The sequence below is a fragment of the Molossus molossus genome, unplaced genomic scaffold (genome assembly GCF_014108415.1).
Source record: "Molossus molossus isolate mMolMol1 unplaced genomic scaffold, mMolMol1.p scaffold_m16_p_8, whole genome shotgun sequence".
NCBI classification, from domain to species: Eukaryota; Metazoa; Chordata; class Mammalia; order Chiroptera; family Molossidae; genus Molossus; species Molossus molossus.
The window spans coordinates 86,102,720-86,119,113 of record NW_023425402.1 but is presented as its reverse complement, the minus strand read 5'-3'; the positions used below and the strand labels follow the sequence as shown (position 1 = coordinate 86,119,113).

Here is a 16,394-nt window from a genome sequence, read left to right as displayed (position 1 = left end):
CCTACCTTTGCCCACCTCTTTATAGAAAATGCCATAAACCTAATTAGAATGTCTGATTTTGGTTCTCCCAATCACTTTCACTTGAAGTATTTAAATCACTTGAAGTATTTAGTATTTTCTTAATCTCCATGAAGAATCAAGTATTCCCTCTCTCTACTGTTCACCCACCTTGGACACATTATGCACCCATTATTTTCTTGTCTCTTTTCCTCTGTTAAGACTTGTGCTCCTTGATGGCCAGTGTCATGTTCTATGGGTCAGTGGGTTTCCATCTCCTAGCAGAGCTGGGCATATAATAGGAACTTGCCATATTTTAACTGAGAAAGTAAAAACTCACTTTTAGACCCTATCCTAAGTACTCCAAATAGATCTAAGTATTTTTGTGTATAAAGCATAGCTAATCATAAATCTGACATTATTAAGTGAATTAGAATCTTTCCCATATCTGGAAGTAGTGTTCATATTGGCATGCATTTGCATGTATGAATGTGCATATACTTCACCTAGAGAAAAAAAAATACATATCTTTATCAAGGATTGGCAAACTATAACCCATGTTCTAAGTCTGCCCATGGCCTATTTTTGAATAACCCATGTGCTTAGAACGATGTTTACACATTTTTAAATAGTTGAAAATATCAAAAGAATAATAATATTTTGTGATGTGAAGACTATGAAATTCACATGTCAGTTCATATATAAAGTTTTATTTGAATACAGCCAAGCTCAGTCATTTGCATAGAGTCTATGGCTGCTGCTTCTGTGCAAAAATAGCCAAAGTGAATAGTTACAACAGAGACCGTTCAGCCTACAAAGCCTAAAATATTTACTATCTCACCCTTACAGAAAAAGTGTGCTCATCACTGATCTATATGCTAAGGTATGATTGCATTTATTTTATTTTTATTAATGATTCTATATTTTAACAGTTCTACAAGTGACAAACATTTGAAAGGAAAATCTAGTACCAATATAATCTGCAGATGTAATTAAATAATTAGAATTAAGGTGATAATCTATTTTAAATTAAAGTCATAATGTAATATATTTAAACAGCACCACTGTAGTATGGTAAGTTATTAAGGTAATACTACCAACTCATTCATATTAGTGTAAACTACATAATTAAACTGATCTTTTTGAAGATCTCAAAGTTAATGAAAAGTTCTTAAAAAGACACTATATTAGCTATTGCCTTTTTTGTTATAATAATTTTATGTAATATTCCAATACCAACAACAAAACCGAGGCTTAAAAATAAAATGGATTACTGTTAATGGGAGAGATTATGCACCAAATGCTTAGTTTGTATTATAAACACCTGACTTAAAAAGTAATTAAAATTCATTAAAAATTTGATATCAGTGTGCCACCAAGACTATGTTATTAATAATCAAAGTGTACCTAACATTTTTTTTACTAAAAGTTTGCCTTCTGTGGCCATTTTATATAATGCAGAAGAGTTTATTATCTGACCAGACATTGGAAAGTATTTTAACATAATGCATGTTTTCATTTTCCTTAAGAATTTGTTGCCTACTTATTACTAAATTATTAATTATAGAAGAAATTATTCTGGCCTTTATTACCAAGCAACTTACATATTATCTAATTTAGGACAAAAAGCTTTGCCAGGGACGTGTTATTAACCTTCTCTTATAGAAAAGAATTGAAGCTCAGAAAGGGTCAGTAACTTGCCCAAGGTGACACAGCTCTTAAGTGTAGTGACAAGACTCATATCCGTGGTCCTCCTGGCATACAAGTCCCTGTTCCTCCCAGATGGCCACATGACGTTTCACATTAACAATAAGAACCAGAAAAAATTCAATGCGTAACACTCAGAAAAATGTTCCCAATTAAGATTAGATATAAATGACTAAATATTCAACATATATTTACTATTATAAAGTTGCCTGTGTTATATTAATACTACTTTAGAACAGAATAACAGCCAGTGAGCTAGAAATGTTTTTAAAATCTTAAATGTTTTTAAAAGTGATCAAATTTAGAATATTCTGTGATGTGCAAATAATATACAATTTAAATTTCAGGGTCCGTAAATAAAGTTTAATTGGAACCTAGTCGCACTAAATCATTTGTGTACTGCCTATGACTGTTTTTGAGCTACGATGGCATTACTGAGTAGTGGAGACACAGGCAGTACGACATTTAAAGCCTAAAATATTTGCTACCTGACTCTGTATAGAAAAACACCCATGAATTCGAATTAAGAGAAAGTAAATTCTGGTATTATAATTTTAAGTATGAAAAGTACATTTTAAATGTGGAATTGAAAAAAATTTGAAATGAAAACTATAAATATGTAAGTAATGGGCATAATGGAGTGTTCCCTGTTCACTGGTCATATATTCTAACATAATCTGAGACATAGCAAGTCCAGGAAAACTGTGCCTAGTCTAACTGCTTGCTCGTAATGCACATTTCTTCTTTTTAATCTCAAAATTGGGTGATTCTACCATAAGTATTATTTTAAAATTTTGATGGCATTTAAACTTTTGATTTAGGAAAAGTTTGTTTATACTTTAATATATATTATGTATATAAATGTAATAACTTTATAGTTCAAAACATTTTCGGAGACTATTAATTTATAATTTTATTTTTATTTTGTATCTTTGTTGCTGAAAGTATTACAGATGTCTTCCCTTTCCCCCCCTAATTTATAATTTTAAATATATAGCTTTTATTACTGATAATTTTTTAAATGATAGGATTTTAACTATTTGTTAATGTTACTTTAAGTACTTTAATTGGATTTTTACAAAGTCTCTAAAATAGCAAGTATATTTTGACATGTTAAAAGTCAATGTAAATTTTGAAAATTTACAGGTTATAAGGATAATTGAGTTTGTATGTATGCACAATCTACTTCAAATGCTATGATTGACATGGCTGTTGTGCTCAATTAGCCACTTAATAAATTCATATGTAGTTAGAAAAACAACAGATGCACCTATTTTTTGAAAAATATGAAAAATCTAAGAATACTACTGATATAAAGAATCTAAGATGAGAATACTAGTTGATATAAAAAATATAGCCAACTATTATCAATAAACAACTAAAAGGCGTGTTCATTTTTCCTTTTTCTTTATAAGTACTGGACACAGGAAAAAGGTGCAAACATAGAAATAGCAACAGAAAGCAAACCAGAAGGCAAATCCACACACCCAAACACATGCAGTGTACCATCATCTCTCATACTTGTTGCAGAAGAGGGGGTGTTGCAACTCAGCAACCAGTCTGCAGTGTTTAAAACAGTCATGTTGTCCCCTGAGAACAGGAACAGTATAAGGGTTCATTGTCTGAATGCCTGCTCAGTGTACACGAAGTCTTCATTGCTTGCACTAGTTTCTGACCTTTTCGCCAAAATTTTAACTACACGGTATGACTTTTACATTTTAGTTTATCAGGTCTGTTTTAGTTCAGTTAAATATATACACATGATTAGTGAACTCCAAGGTCTGATTCCAGAATGCATGGTTTAAAAAAAATATTATTTGGACCAAGCTAAGGTGTAAATATTAATGCTTTTACTCCAGAAACCATCACTAAACAATCTTATAAATTTGCAATCCTGTAATTAATTAGCTGAAACTATAGATGCTTGTTTAGAGACAAATAAACATTATAAACAAGAAAAATGTTAATCTACAAAGGGATTGGTGGAAAACATTAAACACAGGCAAACTGCAATGCACACAACTTTACAGAGAAAACTTAGGTTGCACAGTCATTCTAAAATAAATGAAAAGAGGTGTATCCATTTCATAAATATTTATTGAAAATTTAAAAGAAAATATGATGTGGCAAATGTTGATATCTAGAAATATGAAGTTTATACATTAAAAAAGGTTCATATAACATCACTTATTGAATAAAACAGTTAGATCTACCAAAGTTTTAAATAAGTGTGAATAATTTAAAATACAGCTTACATACATATATGTGTATACATATGTAGTCTATATATTCTGATGCAAAAATAAAATAATATTTTCTGGAAAGTTGAATGCATTTTATAAAAACAATACGGAAGAATATTTGAAATAACTGTTATTGTTCCATATGCTGTGGAATAATTATGAGCTAATCAAATGAAAGTTATCTGGAAAAAAATATTCAATTCCTACTTTGAATACATATTAGGCATTATTCTCCTTGTAAAGAAAATTGCAGGAGGTATATTTTTTTTCTGTTTCCAAAATCATTTTTTTAAAAGAAAAACATATTTTAAGAAAGAAATTGGAATAGACTTCCTTTTAGAATTCAAAACAAAACTAGAAAAATAATGTAATTTATTTTCTTCTTTTTTTTTCTTTCCCCGTAGGAACCAGTTCAAATCCTTTGGCCACATTTTCTACATTAAAAAAAATATTTATAAGAGCAAATGCAAAAAAGAAGCCTCACTAAAGGCCTTCAAAATGTTGCCCAGGGTTGTCTATTCTTTCCGAATGTTTCTAGTTTTACAGGAGGAGTAAAAATTTCAAGAAAATGAAGAGAACAATAAAGGATCCATTACCCATATATTACTTGTCTATAATGCTGATTGTGTCATTGAATGAGATATTTATTTATTAGCAGATCCCTAACATATGAAATTGCAGCAAACATTTAAATGTGATTCTGGGTGTCTTAGCGGTTGTACACTTACCTCCTGTCCCATTTGTGGTGACGGATGTGCTGCTGAGATTAGCTTTCTCCAGTTTGGAGCTCCCAGGAGTATCACCTCCTCCAACAAGAGGGTGAGGACTCGCTAGGTCCTGCATTTCCATAGACCTGTTAGAGCAGGAAGCAAGAAAGAAAAAGGTGAAATTTCAGCAATTATTTCTTAATTAACTACATATATATTCTACTGAACATATATGTGATCGCACAATAATAAGAATTGAAACCAATAGCTAAGACTTTTTGGTTAACCTGGTGAATGTGCTAGTTGATTAAAAATTAATAAATAAATAAAATTTCCACAGTAGTTAAGCCCTATAATTTGCTTGTTATTTTTAACAAGATAAAAACTCAGATCTACAGAAAGGAATAAAGATTGGCAGAAATGTATATAATGGCCACATTTTCTCTCTACAGAAAATTCTATTTTATTTTTTTCTTAATTCATGAAAGACAGCCAAATGAAGCAAAAAAAAATTAACATTGTATTGTGTAATTTATAACATGGTATAGAAATAATATATACATGACAACAGCACAAAATTTATATTCTCCTATGTTTTTTTTTTTTTATTTGGCACGAGGTGTTACAATACATTTGAATAAGAAGTAAGTTTAGGATGCATCAAGTAATACCTACAATTAAATAGTAATAAAAAACATATAAATAGCCCTGGCCGGTTTGGCTCAGCTGTTAGAGCGTTGGCCCGCGGTCCAGAGAGACCCGGGTTCGGTTCCCACTAAGGGCATGTACCTGGGTTGCAGTTTGTCCCCAGCCCCGGTTGGGGTTGTGCGGGAGGCAGCCACTTGATGTGTCCCTTTCACGTTGATGTTTCTCTCTCTCTCTCTCTCTCTCTCTCTCTCTTTTCCTCTCTCTCCCTCCCACTCTATCTAAACAAAAATGGAAAAATGTTCTCGGATGAGGATAATACACACACACACACACACACACACACAAATATAACAAAATGTCAATAGAATAATTGAAACATTTAAAAAAATGTGATTAACCCCAAAGAAGCTAGGAAAAGAGAAGGGAAAAAAAGAAAAGAAGGAAGGAAGAAACAAAGGAGGGAAGGAAGAAAGGAAGGAAGGAAGGAAGGAAGGAAGGAAGGAAGGAAGGAAGGAAGGAAGGAAGGAAGGAAGGAAGGAAATAAGTGAAAAATAGAAAAAACATAACAAGATAGCAAACTTAAACACAATTTATCAATGATTATAATAAATATCAATGGGCTGAACATTCCAACAAGAAGCCAGAGATTGTCATATTGGATTAAGTAACCAAGACCCACCTTTTAAGGATCTATACGAGAAGGACTTCAAACATAAGCACAGTGTGATACGATGGGGCATTGCCCAGACCTCCCATTCTAAGACTAAAGCATTCATTCTGATAGCTGTGGGAGTGTGAGCAACTGGCAGCTCCCAACTGAATTCCTTTCCAGGACTTGCCCTCAACTAAAGACATTCACTTTACCCAAGATTCACCATACCCTTTCGAGAAGTAGCCTTCAACTACTGACTAGTCAAAGAAGGGCTATAAAGATTATTCCCCCTACCCTCAGGGTCACATGAGCCCCCCTTAAGATCAGCTGAGGTCTTTGTTGAAATTGCACTGAAGATCAATGTCTCTCAGTTCAAACATGGTTCCTTCAACTTCTCAAAAATTATTACTACTGACAGCACAACCAAATAAACTCCTGACACCACGTCCATCTCAGAGTCTGCTTGCTGGGAACCTGAACAGTGATAAGCCCCAAACAGGTTCTGGGCAAAGGATGAAAAATGATATAACATGTAAATAATAAACATAAAATTATAGTTTGGTCTATAACAATATTATGCAAAATAGGTCTCAAGGGGAAGAGTATTAGCAGATATAAAGAGAGAAATAAGAAAATGAAAAAAATTCTTCAGAAGCCATAAGAACCCTAAATGTATAGGAGCCTAACAGCAGAGTTTCAAAATACATGAAACAAAAACAACATAATTAAAGAAAGAATTTCACAGATCCATGATCATAGTTGGAAATTTTATAACATGCTTTTCCCAGTAACCAATAAAAAAGTAGACAAAATATATATACAGTTTGATATAGTCCCATTCATTTATTTTTGCTTTTATTTCCCTTGCATTTAAGGCCAAATTCATAAAATTCTCTCCAAGACCAAGATTCATAAATTTAGTACCTATTTTCTCTTCTATGTAATTTATTGTTTCAGATCTTATTTTCAGATTTTTGATTCATTTTGAATTAATTTTTATATATAGTGACAAACAGTAGTCTAGTTTCATTCTATTGTATATGGTTTTCCAATTTTCCCAGCACCATTTGTCAAAACTAAAAAGTTTCTGTGTAGCAAACAAAACAAAACAAAATGAAACAAAAACAAACAAAGATCTGTCAACAAGACAAAAGGTAACCAACAAAATGGGAGAAGATATTTTCAAACAACACCTGGCACAAGGCATTAAAAACCAAAACATATAAAGAACTCATACAACATAACAACAAAAAAACAAACAATCCAATTTAAGAAATGAGCAGAGATGCCCAGCTGGTGTGGCTCAGTGGTTGAGCATCGACCCATACACCAAGAGGTTGCTGGTTCGATTCCCAGTCAGGGCACCTGCCCAGGTTGTGGGCCAAATCCCCAGTGGGGGGCATGAAGGAGGCGGCCAATCAATGTTTTCTCTCATCAATGTTTCTATCTCTCTCTCTTCTCCTTTCCTCTCTCTCTAAAATCAATAAAGAAAAGAAATTTTTCTAATGTATTAAAAACAAAAATGGGCAGAGGACCTAAACTGACACTTCTCCCAAGAAGACTTACAAATGGCCAACAGATGTATAAAAAGATGCTCAACTTCACTAGCTATTAGGGAAATGCAAATCAAAACTACAATGAGATACCACCTCACACCTGTCTCCAAGACAAGTGTTGGAGAAGTTGTGGAAAAAAAAAATAACCCTCATTCACTGCTGGTGGGAATGTAAATTGGTACAGCCACAATGGAAAACAGTATGAAGGTTCCTCAAAAAATTTAGAATAGAGTTACCATATGACTCAGCAACTCCTCTTCTGGGTATCTACCCAAATAATTTGAAAACATTTTCTGCAAAGATATATGCACCTCTTTGTTCATTGCAGCGTTATTCATGGTGGCCAAGACATGAAAACAACTGAAGTATCCTTCAAAGATGATTGGATAAAGAAGATGGACTACTACTCAGCTATAAGAAAAAATGCAATACTGACATTTGTGACAGCATGGGTAGAACTTGAGAATATCGTGCTACGCAAAATAAACCAGATGGAAAAAGTCAAGAACCATATGATTTCATTTACATGTGAGATATAAAATTGAAAGCAACAAATGAACAAACAAGACAAAAAAAATCAAACAAAGAAAATCTCATATAGACACAGACAGTAGAATGGTCATCGCCGGAGGAAGGGGGAATGGGGGTGTAGCCAAGGGTAAAGGGAATCAAATCAATGGTGACAGAAGGAGATTTGGCTTTGGGTGGTAAAAACACAACGCAGTATACAGATGATGTATTATAGAATTGTACACTTGAAACCTATATAATTTTATTAACCAATGTCACCCCAAGGAATTTAATTGTATATTTAGTAATACAATATTAACTTTATCTCCTTTAGTCTTTACAATGACACACTATTTTTCATATTTTATATATGAAGAAAGTGAGGCTCAAAGAGGATACGTAGATCATGTAAGTAAAAAGAACAGCACCGATTTGATTACAGATCTAGCAGTTTTCAATCCGTGTGCCACAATAATTTTTAAAACATGCAATACCTAACTATTTAGACAGGAGTATTGACTTCTTTTCCCTTAGATTGTCAAAAAAAGAGAAAAAAAAAAAGACAATAGTCAACACAACAATAGCCATATGGTGTGAATGAATAAAAATTATAACTATTTTTTGTCAGATAAGCAAAAATAGATATATTTTTTGGTGTGTTGCAGAATTTTAGTAATTAGTTTATGTTCACCATGAGATGAAAAAGGTTGTCCACCTAGCATGGTCCTTATGTCATAAGAACATATGAATCTTAGCATCTCTCTGGACAATACAAAAATGCACCTATCCATAAACAAAAAAACTCATTAAAATAAAATAAGGAAGAATTGCAAGTCACATGCAACTAGTTTCTTTGTTCCATTCTGAACAATTCTCCTGTTCTCCTGTAGCACAGATGGAAGTTATTTCTAACAAACTGAAATATCCTCTTCAAACCCAAGGAAGAGCAAGCTTTAGGTTCATGCATTTTACAAACTGCTCTAACTCAGAAACAAAGATTCCTTCGGCACAAATGCTGGTAATGAGTCATAGCCTGTTTATTTACAGGCTGAGATTTCATCAGTTCCTCATGACCCAAGAAATGCAAAAGCATCCTAGACTTTCGAACACACTCACTCACCTGCCAGCTTGTCCTCTCTGCAAAGTGGAAGGTACGTGTGCACGCCTCCACGTCCCGTGTTCTCAGAGTCCACTTAACCAGCCAGTTTTCACTTTGACCATTCGAATGAGTTGAGGGGCAACAGTTCAGCTATTTGATTTGCTTATAACTTCCTTTCCTATGTAATAGAAGACTTCATTCTCCTTAGCTAAAAAGTAGGAATGACAACATCGACTTGTTCTTAAATAAAGTGTAAGTGCCATTAGGGCAGGGATTATTTTCAATCTTGCTCATTGCTTTTCTCCCCCTACACTGAGAATTATGCAGGGTACTTACTGGGTACTAATAAATAAATAATAAAATAGGAATAAGGAAAATGTAGATGAAGTGATTTGAGTTACTTGGAGTCAAATGTAGTCTAGCTCTGTAGCATAGATACAATTTATGTTTAATGAACTGAAATTTCCTTTTCAAACCCAAGGAAGAGCATGCTTTACATTTGTGCACTGGGAGAGTTTTAAGAATGCATAAAGAATCTTCAAAGTGCTTGCAAGCTCGTGGGAGAACAAGGGGACAGGTGGAGAGATACAAATGTGTGTGGAACTTTTCATATCTGAATGTGCAATGTCATATCTCCCAAATGAGTGAGGTAGGTAGGTGTGTGTGTGTGTGTGGGGGGGGAGTTATAGGAGGGAAAAAAATGCTCTGTATGGGCACAGAAAGCCATTGTGAAAGAAAAAAATAATAATAAAATGACTTGGTCAACTTCGATCAGATAAAAGTCATGGCATGTCACTACTGAGTACCAGTTCTCACTCTCTGGAAAAAGCACTGGCCTTTAAAAACATCAGGTAGCAATGCCAGGCCATCTTAATCAAGTGCCTTTCAGATTAGGATCCAAGAAACCCTTGTCATCGCCACAGCCCTAAGCCAGTTTCTCGTCTGGCAGGAAGGCTGGGAGATGCGGATCTTCTCCACTGCATAGTGTCTATGTCTCTGATAGACAGGCAGACAGTCTCGGAAAGAGGCCCTCACTAGCCGTCTCAGAAGACATGGACAGAACTGGGTTCCGCCACAGAGAAAGGAAAATGTAGGAGGAAGAAGACCCCTAACAACAAGGATCAGGGAAGCAGGTCATGCATAATGGGAGCTGTTCTTGAAATTTGCCAGTGACCTCATGCCTGTCCCTGAAGCCAGCATGAATGCTTACAGTGCAAGTGACCTGTCTACCAGGGTGACCTCAGGCCCTGGAGGAATAACAAATAAAGCCATAAACACTGTTCTGTGGATACTTTTACCATCCTTCTGTTCCAGGACTTATGATCTAGACTTGAGACCTGCAAGTCCAGCCCTTTCTTCACTATAACTCGAACACATTATTCAGATAAAACATCATCTTCTCGCTCAAGAAATGTGAAGAAACATTTTGTTTTCTAAAGCAGAAACATTTCTCTAAATTTAGGTTGTGAAAGCACCCCTTAATTTGAAAAAAAAAAAAAAAGAAAGAAAGAAAAAAATCCAATGAATTTTCCCAGCATTATTTGAATGAAAACAGATCTCAAGATTCTGTTAGATCAGTTACCCCAAGGTTTATGAAGCAGGAGATCATTCTCCCCTAGAAAGTAGTAGAATAAGGCCATCAATAATATCAAGAACTATGGTGACTCTTTTTCTAAGAAAAAAAAACTCTACCAATAAGGATCGGATATTTTACTGGAAGAATAATGAGGAGTTTTAAAATATAAGAAAGTCAAACTAAAAAGGGCATAGCACTGACATGATGGAAAAAATAAATATAGTTTCCTATTCAAGTGATGAAATTTCAGGGTCTGAAGGGACATTCAGTGTCCTCAAATGCAAAAATACCATTTTATGCTTGAGGCAGTGTTAAGAGCCTGTAGCGGAGACTCAACCTAGACTTTAATTCCATCCACCTCTACCATTTATCAGTCATTGGACCTTAGGCTCAAAAGAAGAGATAATAATATTCACTGAGGGGCTACTGTGTGAATTAAGATCACACACAAATTGCATAGAATTTGGCATATTATGTCTTAATAAATGTTAGCTATCACTATAATTGCCTGTGTAACACTGTCAATAAATGTCTGATTTGTCCATTTGAAAACGTGTAGTTCCAAGAAAATCATTTTCCTAAGAGGCAGCCCATTTCACTTTCATATCACTCATCATTAAGAAGTTTTCTATACATGGTTTCCATAGAAATTTAGTCCTATAAGCAATGGGATGTATTGTCACAGATCAAGTCTAAACTTCCTTTTGCAGCCTGCCCTTCAAATATCACAGAGGGCAGCCCTGATCCAGAACCTTCTGCTTCCAGGTTAAGCATCTCCAGTTTCTTCAGTTCACTTAGGCCATTTCAGACTACTATATCTTCCCAGTGTTCTGTTCAGGTTTTAATCTTCAAGACCCATAGTCTTATAGTTATGGTACAAAATATGGCAGGGATATTACAATTCTCACTATTGACACCTTATTGTACCTCGAAGAGTAAATTAGCTTTGCTAGCAGATACATTAGTGTACTAGCTCATACTAAAACCCAGTCAACCAAACTCATAAGTCTCTGTCTATATAATGCTGTAGAACCCTGTTCCTCACAGCTACTGTATACTGCAGTTGACATATGGAACTCAAGTGAACAGCTTTTCCTGTGTTCCTCATATAACACCATGTTGAACTGAATCCATTGTTTCAGCTTGTTCTATTAGATTCTGGTTCTGCTGTTCAAGGTACTCTTTCCCTGTGCCATGACACCCATAAATTTTTTTAGTGTGCCTTCAATGCTAAATCACAACAGACATGTTGAACAGGCCGATGTCGAGGACAAGTCTTTAAAAAATTTTTTTTTTATCCTCACCCGAGGACATTTTTCCATTTTTTGTTCAGATAGAGTGGGAGGGAGGGAGAGAGAGAGAGAGAGAAACATTGATGTGAAAGGGACACATCGAGTGGTTGCCACTCACACGACCCAACCAGGGCCAGGGACAAACTGCAACTGAGGTACATGCCCTTAGCGGGAACCGAACCCAGGTCTCTCTGGACTGCAGGCCGATGCTCTAACCGCTGAGCCAAACCGGCCAGGGCTCAAAGACAAGTCTTGAAGAGGGTACTAGAGGTATATCTCAAGATTTAAATCAACTGCTGGGGAATAGTTATTGAGCTGATAATGGCTCTATCATTCAGTCTCTATTTTCCTATCTTTTCCTTGTAAATACATCAAGAGCCTTTGATACACACCTTGTTGAATTTCATACACACTAAGTATAACGCATGATGCCCTTGTTCCTCTTTTCTAGTATTGCTCTCACAAAAGACTATGAGGTTATTCTGATATTCCTTCTGCTTAGAGAAATTATGCTGAATTCTCAAGATCAGACCCATTTTTCTAATCATTTGAATTTAATTATTTAAGAATATAATTTTAAGATCAGAAACGTGAAAGAACTTCACTGGTCTGTAGTTAACCATGGCATATAAAGAATGATGATGGTGGGTCTAAGGGGCATCCCAGTCCAAGATGACAGCCTAAGAGGATTCTGAATGCATCTCTTCCTATGAACACACCAAATATGTACATACATATAAATCAATTTCTCCTGATAGATAACTGAGGGTTGACTGAACAGCTTCTGCAAAACAAGGGAGAGAAAGAGAGACCACATAGAGAAGTTTGGGGAACTGTGTGAGCTTTCTGAGAACTGTAGAAACTTCCTGGGATTGGAAGTTGTGTTGACTGCCACAGTTTAAGTTCCTCCTCCACCTCGATAGCGCAAGCTGGTGCTCTTTTCTGGAGCTCTACAAACTTGCAGCATGTTCTCTGCCTCACCATCCTGAGCCGGTTTTGGTCCCAGACAGCAAAACTGCCAAGGCACCATCAAACATGCATGTTGGCCACCTCACTCCAGGCCCATTCAAGTTCTAAATTGCAGAACTACCAGGGCACCCTGGAGCCCCAAGTCCCAGGCTGGCTCAGCCAGTGTGTACTGAAGTTCTGACCAATTGTTTCCCCCTCCCCCCAGGGTCCCCCAGGCCCCCCTGAGGCCTACTCTGGCTGAGGCTGGCATGTCAAAACCAGCTGGCACATAAAGTCTACACAGGGGTTGCTTCTACACAAGGCCACTCTTTCATGATTAGGAGAAATAGCTGCAGTTCAATCTAGTTCATAGACACAAACACAGAAAGTAATAATAAAAAAAAGAAGAAGACAGAGGAATATGTTCCAAATAAAGGAACAAGTAAAACAACCCCTCAAACCCTTAATGAAACAGATAATTTGCCTGATAAAGAATTCAAGGTGACAGTCATAAAACTGTTTATCAAACTTGACAGTAGAGGAAGTCAGGCAGAACTTCAACAAAGAGTTAGAAAATAAAATAAATAAGCAATCATAGCTCAAAAATACAAAAATTAAATGAAAAATACCCTAGAGAGAATCAACAACAATAAGATCACACAGAAGAATGAATTAGCCACCTAAAAGAAAGACAGAATAGTGCAAAAGACCTAAACAGAACAGCAATAATAAAGTTTAAAAAAATGAGGATAGTTTAAGGGATCTCTGAAATAACATCAAACACACTAATATGCACATTAAAGGGATCCTAGAAAGCAGAGAGAAAGAGAGAGATTAGGAACAGTATGCTATTTAAAGAAATAATGATTGTAAACTTTCCTAACCTGGGAAGGGAAGAGACATCCAGGTTCAGGAAGCACAGAGAGCTCCAAACAAGATGAACCCAAAGAGATCCACACCAAGATATTGTAATTAAAATAGTATAAGTTAAAGATAAAGAAGGAATCTTGTAGGTGGCAGTAGGCAAAAAACCAGTTACATACCAGGGAAACCCCAAAAGGCTACGAGTTGATTTTCATCAGAAAATTTACAGGCCAGAAAGGAGTGGCAGGATATATTCCAAGAGCTAAAAGAAAGGAACATACAACCTAGAATACTCTATCCAGCAAAGGTTATCATTCAGAATTGAGAGATAAAGTTTCCCAAACAAGTAAAAACTAAAGGAGTTCATCACAAATAAACATACTTTACTAGAAATAATGAAGTATCTTCTTCAGGCAGGAAAAAAAGCCATAATCAGAAATAAAAAAATTTATGAAAAAAATCTCACTGGAAAAGGCAAATATATAATAAATAGGGAATCAGACACTTAAAAAGCTAATATGAAAGCAAAAAGACAAAATAGCAAAATCAGCTATAACTACAATAAGCAGTTAGGGCATACACAAAAAGATCTAAAACATGATGTCAAAAAATGTGGAGTAGGGCCCTGGCCGGTTTGGCTCAGTGGTTAAAGCATTGGCCTGAGGTCTGGAGAGACCCGGGTTCAGTTCCCACTAAGGGCACATACCTTGGTTGCAGTTTGTCCCCGGCCTTATTTGGGTGTGTGGGTGGTGGGTGTGGGTGGCAACCACTTGATGTGTCTCTTTTATGTAGATGTCTCTCTCTCTCTCTCTCTCTCTCTCTCTCTCTCTCTCTCTCTCTCCCTCCCTCCCACTCTATCTGAACAAAATATCGAAAAAGTGTCCTCAGGTGAGGATAAAAAAAAAATGTGGAGTGGGGAACAAAAATGTAGATCTTTAGAAGTGACTGAACTTAAAATGCCTGTCAGCTTAAAATATACTGCTATAGCTATTGGTCAATATACATGAACCTCGTGGTAATCATAAACTAGCACCTACAAAAGATACACAAGAATTAAAGGCAAGAGAATACAAACAAAACACTGAAGAAGAACAGAAAAACAATTGAATAGACGAAGAGAAGAAGAAAGAAACAGAAAACTACAAAAATGATTAATAAAATGGCAAAAAGAACACAACTATCAGTAATTATTTTATATGTGAACAGACTAAATACTCCATTCATAAGGTGACTGAATGGAAAAACAAACAAACAAGGCCCATTTATATGCTCCATACACAAGACTCACTTCAGATCAAAAGATAGACACACACTGAAAATGAAAGTATGGAAAATATATTCCACACAAATAAAGATGAAAAGAAAGTTGGGGTAGCAATAGTCATATCAGACGAAATGGACTTTAAAACAAAGACAGCATTATATAATGATCAAAGGATCAAAATATACAATATTCATACATATCTATTCACTCAACATAGGATGACCTAAATATATAAAATAAATGTTATCATACATAAAGAGAAAAAAGACATTGTTATAATAATAGTAGGAGACTTTAATACCCACATACAACAACAGAAAATCCAGATAAAAAACTCAATAAGGCAACAATGCCTTAAACATCATATGAAAAGATGGTCAACATCATTAAACATCAGGGAAGTGCAAATCAAAACCACAATCAGGTATGACAGAATGGCTGTTATCAAAAAGTCAACAAGTAACAAATGTTGGTGAGAATGTGGAGAAAAGAGAACCCTGTGCTCTGTTGGTGTGACTGTAAACTGGTGCAGCCACTATGGAAGATAGTATGGAGGTTCATCAAACAATTAAAAATAGGACTACTGTACAACCCAGAAATTCCACTTCTGGCTATTTATCAGAAGAAAAGAAAAGCATTAATTCAAAAAGATATATGCACCCCTATGTTCACCGCAGCACTATTTACAATAGGCAAGATATGAAAGCAACCTAGGTGTCTACCCATAGATGAATGGAGAAAGAAATGGTACATATATACATTGGAATATGATTCTGCCATAAAAAAGAATGAAATCTTGCTATCGTGAACAACAAGGATGGACCTAGAGGGTATTGTGCTCTGTGAAATAAATCAGACAGAGAAAGACAATACCATATGACTTTACTTACATATGGAATCTAAAAAAGAAAACAAAACGAAACAGACTCAACAATGCAGAAAATGAAAGTTAGTTGCCGGAGGGGTGCAGGGTCGGGGTGATAGGTAAAAAAGTGAAGGGGAATAAGAGGGACAAAGTTCTAGTTATAAAATAAATAAGCCACAGGATGTAGTGTACGACAGAGAGAATACAGTCAATAATATATTCTTTACATGGTGATAGATGATTAATAGACTTATTGTGGCGTTCACATCATAAGGTATATAAATGTCGAATCACTATGTTGTACACCTGAAACTAATGCAATACTGTATACCAACTATACTTTAGTAAATTAAAAAAATAAAAAGTAAAAATGTATTTCTTTTAAACAAACCTCATGAAATGTGTGCTTTAATGGATTAGAAATCATGAACGTGAATATAAATCTGTGATCTACTACCTAGAAAAA

General features: G+C 35.2%; 1 protein-coding gene across 3 annotated transcripts in view; it reads right to left on the bottom strand.

The window, feature by feature from the left end:
* Positions 1-16,394, bottom strand: part of EYA4 (EYA transcriptional coactivator and phosphatase 4) — a 113,897-nt gene that overhangs the window by 47,647 nt on the left and 49,856 nt on the right. For 2 of the 3 annotated variants that reach the window (XM_036248476.1, XM_036248477.1), the window contains exon 2: positions 4,676-4,800. In XM_036248476.1, coding sequence (XP_036104369.1) covers positions 4,676-4,796 — 121 coding nt within the window. In that variant the 5' untranslated portion in view covers positions 4,797-4,800. Of the gene's footprint in view, positions 1-3,225; positions 3,295-4,675; positions 4,801-16,394 lie in introns of all 3 variants that reach the window. The other variant, XM_036248475.1, reaches the window with a different exon arrangement.